Source organism: Lynx canadensis, chromosome F1 (assembly GCF_007474595.2).
Source record: "Lynx canadensis isolate LIC74 chromosome F1, mLynCan4.pri.v2, whole genome shotgun sequence".
NCBI lineage: Eukaryota > Metazoa > Chordata > Mammalia > Carnivora > Felidae > Lynx > Lynx canadensis.
In genome coordinates this window covers 64,648,365-64,657,631 of record NC_044319.2, presented here as the reverse complement: position 1 = coordinate 64,657,631, position 9,267 = coordinate 64,648,365, and the positions used below count along the sequence as shown (strand labels likewise).

Below are 9,267 nucleotides of genomic sequence, written 5' to 3'. Positions count from 1 at the left end.
CCTGTACACAGCCCGGCTCTCTAAATGGGATATTGGCATTGATCTACCACGGCACCTCATCCCCAACAAACATGCACGTACGACACACTTAGACCACAACTGTTTATGGTATAACTTTTTCTTGTAAAAACAAATCTGATTTTATTTTACATCTTGCGTTGATTCGATCTGATTCTATCTGGATATTCCCCCTCGTATTAGTCACCTGTTGCTGCAGAAAAATCACACCCAAATCTGATGGCATAAGAAATAGTTATTATCTCCCGGTTCCCATGGGTTAGGAATTCGAGAACAGTTTAGCTGGGTGGTTCTGGCTCAGGGAATCCATGAGGTTGTCAAGATGCTGGCCATCTAAAGTCTTGATGGGGCTGGAGGATCCACTTCCAACAGCTATCCCCCTCGCGTGATATGGCCATGAAGCCTCAGTTCCTCACCTCATCTCTCCGTAAGGCTCATTGAGTGTCCTCACAACATGGCAGCTGGATTCTCCAAGGCAAAACCACAATGTCTTTCATGACTTAAGAAGTCACCCGCCATCATTTCCACAGAATCCTGCCGGCTCCACTTCTGTCACTGTGGGAAAGGACGAGGCAAGGCAGGAGGTGGTTCACTGGGGCCACCTTGGAGGCCAGCATCACACCATCCCTTCTTAAGCCCAGCCGCCAAGTCATCAGGTTCCAGGTATGAAATGTGTTTACACAAAGGAAGAGCGGCATACTTAAGATGCTGAGAATTCTGACTGCAATCCAGGGGCCCAGCCCAAGCAGTCCTTTGCCTTGAGGGGACACAGAGGCTTCCTTGGAGCAAGGAACTCTCCGACTCTGGCTTCATTTCCAACTGCCACCGGCATGAAGCCAGTCAGGGAGCTGAGATCTCAACGTGTAAGAGTAGGTCAAAACATTTGTAGGGACTGGGGAAGGGGGAGCTAGGGTACAGGATGCCCCCAAACTGTTCTGTTGAGCTTGTCAATGAAAAGTTACTTCTAATATATTTTTTATTTTTATTGGTTTTTTTTTTAATGTTTATTTATTTTTGAGAGAGAGGGATAGAGAGAGGGTGGGGGAGGGGCGGAGAGAGAGGGAGACAGAATCCCAAGGGGGCTTCCCAATGTCAGCGCAGAGCCCAACATGGGGCTCGAACTCACAAACCTCGAGATCATGACCTGAGCCAAAACCAGGAGTCGGAGGCTCAACCGACTGAGCCACCCAGGTGGTCCAATGAAAAGTGACTTGTAGGATTTCGCAATGGAGGGAACAAAATGTAAGGTCACAGGACTCTCTGGTGATTCTAACCCAGGCTTATCTTTCCCCCCGCTGACTTCTTTGTGCTTGTTGTTTTGACTACACAATTAACGTTTTAATATATATTATCTGATTATCTTTGATGAGGAATTTAGTGCTTCATTATAAGAGAACAATGACATTTGAGTCTAAATCCTCGCATGTATGTTGTAAATTCCTTCAAGTCGGGGAAATTAAGCTTCTTACTCAGCTCACCATCAGTGTCAACAGAACGTTCTCCGGGAATATGTCCCCCCCCCCAACACACTCACATACACACGCAACCACACACGCGCGCGCACAACAGGAGAGGAGCTCTAAAAAAAACCAAGGGTGATTTATCCTCTTTAACAAAACTAGTAATTAGACTTAGCCAGGATCATACCGACACAGGTGTTCTTTCCTTAAAAGCACAGACACGTAAAAAACACACCGTAAGAAGGTGTTACAGGATACCCAACACGGTCCTCAAATCCGCGCGATTAAGAAGCGACACATCACGCGTGGTCACAGAGTCCCAGAGACTCACGTACGCTCCCAGAAGTGTGTCTTCTCAGTCTGGCCTATGCACTCTTTTTTTCTCCCCCATTCGTTGGCTCACTGCACACTTTTGAGCACTGCATATCAGACCCCACGTTAGATCTGTGGAATTCAAAGACGAAATTCAAAGACGGAATGAGGCAGCCTTGGCTTCAACACAAAGAGGTAACCACAATGCAATAAAATAACTGTTGCCTGGGAGTACATATTTATACAAGGTGAGAGGCGAGCCCAGAAAAAAGAAAAAAAAAAAAGCCTAAATCTTCCTGAGCGTCAGGTAACACCTGAAGGAAAACCAGTATCATACGGGGCGTGCAAGGCGCTGACGTGGTTAGTGGCAAGGGTCTGGGCCAGGAAACCATCACAGAGGGGTCTTCCTTTCAGTCTGAGACTCCCGAGGCCCAAGACAAAAAGTTAAACAGCACCCCTGGCCATGGGACACAGCCCAAGGCAGGGACCCTGGGCCCTTTTCACCGGGGCTCTGTTGGAAGGGAAGGGCACAGTTGTAGAGAAGAAAGGAGTTCCTACAGGCTCTCCATAAGGGGGCCCAGGCAGGTGGGAGGATGCACAAGGGGAGAGTCACTGTTAGGGGCTCAAGGGAGAAGGGAATCTCTGTCTTCCCCAGAAATAGCTCCGGAGAAGATAGGCTTCGACGTAGATCTCAAGGAGACAAGGAAGGGGCACCGGGTGGCGGGGAGGGATGTGGGAAGTTTTCCTCTGACGAGTGAGGGCTGCAAAGACGGGAGAGCAAGACAGGGGGACCAAGAAATGTTCAACCCCAGGAGCCCTGGAGACTTCTCTCCACAGTCAGTGCAGCCAGAAGCCCTGGGGAGCCACAGCAGGCAAGGAGGGGATGGATGGATGGGGATAGGCAAGAAGAGTGATCAGGAGTTGGTGGGAAATGTGAGTGCCAAAAGGAAGGGCCTCATCAAGGCTCGGGTTGCAGGGAAGGCGGGGAAAGGGGAAATGGCTCAGCTCGTGGCACCCAGCGAGCGAGGGGGAGGCAATGTTCAGCCTTGTCTGGGTGAACGGTAAGTGCATCTTCCGCAGGGTCAGCAGAGCCTCTGAACTTTGGGGGAAGAAAGTTCCTTTCCATATTGCTGGAACCAGAGCTTTCAATGGCCCAATGTGTGTATCAGGGGCTGGAGGCGACAGGGGGAGGGAAGCGCATCTTTATGGCTAAGTGTCCTGGGCTTGGGCTCAGGGAGGCCTCGGCTCAGCCAGCCCAGCCACATACTGGTTGAGTGTCCTTGACCAGCTTAACCAACTTGTCTAAGCCCCAGATTACTCGAGTACAAGAGGGACATAAAAATACCGTCCGCGTGTTGTCCTTCCAGAAAGCGCCTGGCACAGGGCCTGGCACATGAGCAAATTCAAGGAGGGTTAACTATTTTCACGATTATAATTAGTCTGCATCACTAGCAAGCGCATTGTCCAAAAGAGGATGTGGGCGGGTCAGATCACAGGGAAGGCCCTGTACTCAGAGCTGGGTCCCCACCTTCTCCGAGCAAGGCTGATGAACTCTGGTCTCCCCACCGGAGGGTGACTCAGCCTGGAAGTCATGAAATATGAAAAGAAATTAAGAAGTGCTGCACTTGCTTCACGCAGATGATTTGGGAGTGTGGGGATGGTTATGTGAAGAGGCAGCATCCTTTCATTTAACTTGAGCAAACAAAACTGGGGCGATAAAGATGCCGGCGCCAGGCTGTCTGGTTTCAAATCCCCGGACATTAGTCATATCGGTGGCATTCCTGAACCTCTCTGGAGCCTCGGTTTTCTCACCTGTAAAGCAGGGTGCATTAGATTACCCACGTCATAAGATTATTGTGGCAATTAAATCAGTTCCTACAGGTAAAGTGCTTAGAACACTGTCTGACATGTAGCAAATGCTCAATAAACGGTAATTCTTATGCTGTGGGTTGTTATTATCATTGGACTCTAATTCCTACCCGGGTAAGATTTCAGGGCACCAGATGGCAGCCCCGTAGTTTTTTGAAGAATTCCAGCAATAGAAAATGAGAAGAGTCCCCGCAGCGGTGATCGCCCCAGCTGGACGGGTTCACCAAGTCACTGAAGAGACCAGTCGGTCATCATAGAAGGGGTTCCTCCCCGGAAGCGGAAGATCTGCTAGGCGTCCACTGTGAAGAAAGACTCCATGAGGCCAGGCCCTGGGGTTGCAGGGGCAGGGGACACTGGTGTAATAACTGCCACCGGCCGCCAGGGAGCAGCAGAGCCCGACCCCGGGTGGCGTCGTGCGCAGAAAGCAATTCATCCCGGGCTCTAGGTTTGCCTCCGGCTGTTTGAGTAGCTGCACCAATCCCCGTGAGCACCGCTGCGGCAATCCCGCCCATTACCGGCTACCCAACCAATCAACGAGCGCTTTGCCCCGGACTGCGGCCGGCTCGCGGCGCCCGTCTTCTCGGTCCAGCGCCCCAGCCCCGCCCCCGAGGCGGGTGGGCCAATCCCCGCGGCGGGACGGGGCGTCGCCGGGCGGGGCGCGGAGCCCACGTGGTACCAGGGCGCGGGTGGGTGCTGCCGGGCCCCGGGGGCGGGCGGGGGACGAGCGGCTGGCGCGGTCGCGTGCCCTGCCGCCGCCATGGGGGTGCAGCCCCCCAACTTTTCGTGGGTGCTCCCGGGCCGGCTGGCGGGTCTGGCGCTGCCGCGGCTGCCCGCGCACTACCAGTTCCTGCTGGACCGGGGCGTGCGGCACTTGGTGTCCCTGACGGAGCGCGGGCCCCCGCACAGCGACACCTGCCCCGGCCTCACGCTGCACCGGCTGCGCATCCCGGACTTCTGTCCACCGGCCCCCGAGCAGATCGACCGCTTCGTGCGGATAGTGGACGAGGCCAACGCGCGCGGGGAGGTCAGCGGGCGGGGAGGGGCCTGCGGGGGTCAGCGGGGGGCTGGGAGGGGCCTGCGCGGGGCGGGGCGGGGCGGGGCCGGGCACCGAGGAGCCTGCAAGCGTCAGCGGGGAGCAGGGCGGGGCCGGGCAGGGAGGGGCTCGCGGGGGACTGGGCGGGGACAGGGCGGGGCTAGGGCAGGGAGGAGCCTACAGGGGGTGAGCGGGGGACAGGGAGGAGCCTACAGGGGGTGAGCGGGGGACAGGGAGGAGCCTGCGGGGGGACTGGGCGGGGCCGGGCAGGCAGGGACTTCGCTGGACTCGGGGAGCAGAGGGAGCGCCCAGGGGCCAGGACGAGAAGACGGGCGGAGGCGCGCAGTGGGGGGTAGGGCCCGCAGGGAAGCAACGAGTTTTGTGAGCTGAGAGGCAGAAGGGTGGCCGCACTGGGGCGACATGCGGGTGGAAGGCAGTGGCTCGTGAGCGCTCTCCGGAGCCACACTTAGTCCAAATATAACGGAGCCACATTTGCAATTTTAAAGTTTCTAGCAGCCACATTTTGAAAAGGTAAAGCAGAATGAGGGGAAACTCGTTTTGATGGTGTAGGTTAACTCAGTAAGTCAAAAATATTACCGTTTCAGCATATAATCAATATAAATTCTTCATGAGATATTTTAATACTTTTTTGTACCACGTCTTCAAAACCTGGTTGTACTTTATGTCATATCTCAATCCGGATGAGCAGCGGCTCCGCGCTCCGCGGGGGACGGGACAGGGGGGAGGCGGGCCGGGGTGGGGGTATCACTGGACAGCGCAGGTAGAGGGTTGTGGGCGGGCAGGCCAGGAACCCGGCTCTTGAACCAGCTACTTGGGGTGTGATTGGCAGCCTCCAAACCACGAGGGACGGTTCAGCCCTCCCTGACTTTGATGTCACTTCTCCGGCCCCTGAGAGCCTGAGCCAGGGGCCTGAGCCGGCCTGTGAGGTCCTGGGCCTCACCCAGAAGCAGCAGCCGCAGGGAGAGGGAGGGGTGTAAGGGAAGGGCGAGGGGCGGGGGGCAGGGCACCAGGCTCCACCCGACCAAGCTGCTTCTTCGCAGGCTGTGGGAGTGCACTGTGCCCTGGGCTTTGGCCGCACTGGCACCATGCTGGCCTGTTACCTGGTGAAAGAGAGGGGCCTGGCCGCGGGAGATGCCATTGCTGAAATCCGGCGCCTTCGACCCGGCTCCATCGAGACCTACGAACAGGAGAAAGCCGTCTTCCAGTTCTACCAGCGGACTAAATAAGGGCCCCCGGCACCCGTCTGCCTGGCCCGTGCCCTGACCTGCACTGGAAGCACCAGGCCCTCCCGCTGGCTCGAGAGACTGAGTGGCCATTCCCTGCAGGCAGGCCTTGACCAAAGAGAGGGCTGGGGCTGCACTGCAGGGGGGCAGGGGGGCCTCCGCTGCTTCCCTGAATAAATAACTTCAAAGAGCCAGCTCGCAGTGCATAGCCCCGTGCAGTTTACAAAGCATTCCCACATGCCAACTAACTGGAGCCTCGCGCTAGCCCTGTGACCCAGGAATGACAGCAGGGCCATCGCTGTTCTTTGGGTGAGGTAGCTCAGGCCCAGGCCCAAGGCCAGGCTTCTAGAAAGTGGAAGGGTGGGCCGGGACCACAGCACACATCTTCAGCCCCTGAAAGATGCTGAGACGCTATGTGTCTGTTCCCTGGCAATCTTTGATGTCTCTCCTGGGGAGCCGGTCAGCGAACAGGTCACAGATCCCCAGGAGCCCGGGGTCTCTGATGCTCACAGGCCGGAAGCGTCCTGTGGACACAACCCCTCAGTCTGGGCCCGCATGCCCCCCCTGTGTCATCCTGTCCACCCTCTCGAGACGGAGAAGGCCCGGGTGTTGTGCACACAGATAACTACTATCGCCAGTTCCCCAGGACCAGGCGTCTCTCACCAGCCGTGGGCTTCTGGGCTCCCCCGTGAGCCCCTGCCTGTGACGCTGTCCCCCAGCCCCAGGCCCAGGGAGGCTGGAACCGAGCCAGCCTGGGCGGTTGTGTGGAGAGGGCTATTTGATGGTTAGATGAAGGGATGCGGGGCCATGACTCTTAGCGTGTTTCTCTGATGTTCCCTTCCCTTCCCGGTTGGAGACCATTCTAGAAGGCCCAGAGCCTTTGAGACACAGGATGAATGGGGTAGACCGGCCACATGGACTCTTTATTGTAACTTCTGTCTGAATCCCCGTCCCCTGTTGTGTGGCAGGCCAGGCTGTACGAGGCAGAGGTTGGTCCTGAACCGCGTCCTCAGTGCTGTGCGTCCCCGGCCTTGTCAGGTGCGGAGGCTCCAGCTGAGTGAGATGACTCACCACCTCCTGCAGGGACGGGCGCGGACAGGGCCGCAGCAGGGACAGGGGCGCTGGGACAGACCTGCCTTCCAGAGGCAGTGGACACAGAGGAAGGAGGCCAGCCCCCCCACCGCGGACCCCGTCCCGTATAGCCTAGGCCAGAGGCAGGCCCGAGCCGCCCGCTCCTGACCCATCTTTCTGCTCTCTCACGCGGTGTTACGGCTGGAGTCTTGCCGCTGTCTCCGGAAGGGAGACAGGCCGTTAAGTTCCAGTCCTGCAGCGGACTAACTAAGGGCCCCTCTCCGCTGAGGACTATCAGAGCCGAGTAATCCGTCCTTCATCCTGCCCCCCTGGGTCCCCACCAGCCCGGCCAGGCCGCGCGTGAGAGGCACCCACAGGTGCAGGCACTCAGGCTGCGGCAGAGCCGGAAGCGGCCCGGAGACCGATGCACCGAAGCCCGGCCACCTGTTCCACCTGCCGCCTCACCGGAGGCCTGGGCCTGTTTCTGCGCGTGCACCAGAGCCCCCTTCCACAGGGGAGTGTGTGTGTGTGTGCGTGTGCCAGAGCCCCCTTCCACAGGGGAGTGTGTGTGTGCGTGCATGTGCCAGAGCCCCCTTCCACAGGGGAGTGTGTGTGTGCATGTGTGCGTGTGCCAGAGCCCCCTTCCATAGGGGAGTGTGTGCGTGTGTGCGTGCGTGCGTGCACCAGAGCCCCCTTCCACAGGGGAGCGCGTGCGTGTGTGTGTGCACACGTGCGTGAAGGGAGCAAGCCTGTGGATGGCCTGCTCCCCGGACCCCTCCCCTCCACCTACCAGGATGGGAACAGGGAAGTGGGGGCTCGAGGCTGCACCCCAGGGTTCACGTCTGCTCTGATCCTGCCGTGCCCTGTCGAACAGCCAGTCCTCACACTCCTGCCCTCCGCTCCCACCCCCCTGCATCCTGTCCTCTGGACGGCAGGAGGGGAACCTGCCCTTCCCTTCCTCCCGGGGCTCCTTCAGAGGAGACGGAACATTTTTCTAACCCCATTAGAGCCCCCTATGCAGCCTCCGTCCCCATAATTTAAGCAGATCTCTGCTGCCTCAAGAGTTCCTCGGGGAAATAAACATATAATTATGTGCTTAAGGAAATCGGTTTTTAAATAAGTAAGAGTTGACTTGAGATGAAAAACTCTGCCCGTATCCTTCCACCTACCTGGGGAGGTTAGCCTGAGGCGCCTTTTGGGCGCACCCCCACCCCCAGATATTTGGGGATTGGGAGCAGAGGCCTGCTCGCCTCTTCTGTGACCACCGAGGAGGGGCTACAGGCCTCCCTTCCCCGTCCCACCTTCACTGAGATGACGGGTGTGAGGAACGGGCCACCCCCGCCGACACGGAGCCTGTGCCCCCCCCTCAAACCAGGGTCCCTCCAGCTCAGCACCGCTGGCATCTGGGGCTGACGCTTCTTGGTTGCGAGGCCATCTGTGCGCCGTATGGTGTTTAGCAACATCCGTGACCTCTCCACTCACCAGATGCCGGCAGCGTGCCTACCCCCCCCCCCCAAAAATGGGACCTCGAGAATGCTTCCAGGCATTGCCAAATGTCCCCCAGGAGGACAAAACTGGTCCCAGTTGGGAACCGGTGCCTCAGCCCAGCAAGCACCAGAGGCAACCATGAGCTTTCGTTCCCTATAGGAACGTGCTTGGGCATTTCTCCTGTGGACGCACACGTCTCTAGGGGGGAGAAAGGGCCAGACGCCCTCAAACGCGTCCCTCTTGCAGCGGTTCCTGCTGCCCGCTCCCAGCCCCGCCCCCTTGCCCAGGGTGGCTTTCCAAGATGGTGACAGACACCGTTCACTTTCAACGTCTGCAGTGATGTGGACTCACACCCCCGTGTCTTTAAAGCTCACGTTTATGGTCTGGCAGGCGGCTTGCCATCCCTGCCCGATGGAGGCTGTTCTAAGTGGAAGACATCCGTCCCCGTCATTCGGGTTCTGCGGCCGGCGCCGTTTCGGTTCCTCTCCCGGAAAGCTGTTCGGATGCGCGAGCAACCAGAATCGGGACGGGAGGCGCACGGGCCGCTCTCTGAGACACTCCTCCCTGGTTCTTCCTCCCCGGCTTCGCCTGCCGCAAGCCCCACGGGGGTACTTCTCCGTGGGCTCTTCCCAGGCCATGTGTCCCCGCCCTGGGGGGGGGGGGAGGGACATGCGTCCTTCTGCTGCAGAGATCCGTCTGCATCATGTATCCTGCACCCACCGCGTAGGGACCTGTCCCACGGGGCGGCCCCTCCTCCCCCTGGTGAAAGGAG

At 58.1% G+C, this 9,267-nt stretch overlaps 1 protein-coding gene across 1 annotated transcript; it reads left to right on the top strand.

Moving 5' to 3' along the window:
* Window positions 1–4,350: 4,350 nt before the first annotated feature.
* On the top strand, window positions 4,351–6,130 carry DUSP23 (dual specificity phosphatase 23). The gene is made up of 2 exons (XM_030303050.1): window positions 4,351–4,683; window positions 5,754–6,130. Exons 1-2 carry the CDS (start codon window positions 4,417–4,419, stop codon window positions 5,937–5,939), a joined length of 453 nt encoding a protein of 150 aa, XP_030158910.1. The 5' UTR covers window positions 4,351–4,416; the 3' UTR covers window positions 5,940–6,130.
* The last annotated feature ends 3,137 nt before the right edge of the window (window positions 6,131–9,267 follow it).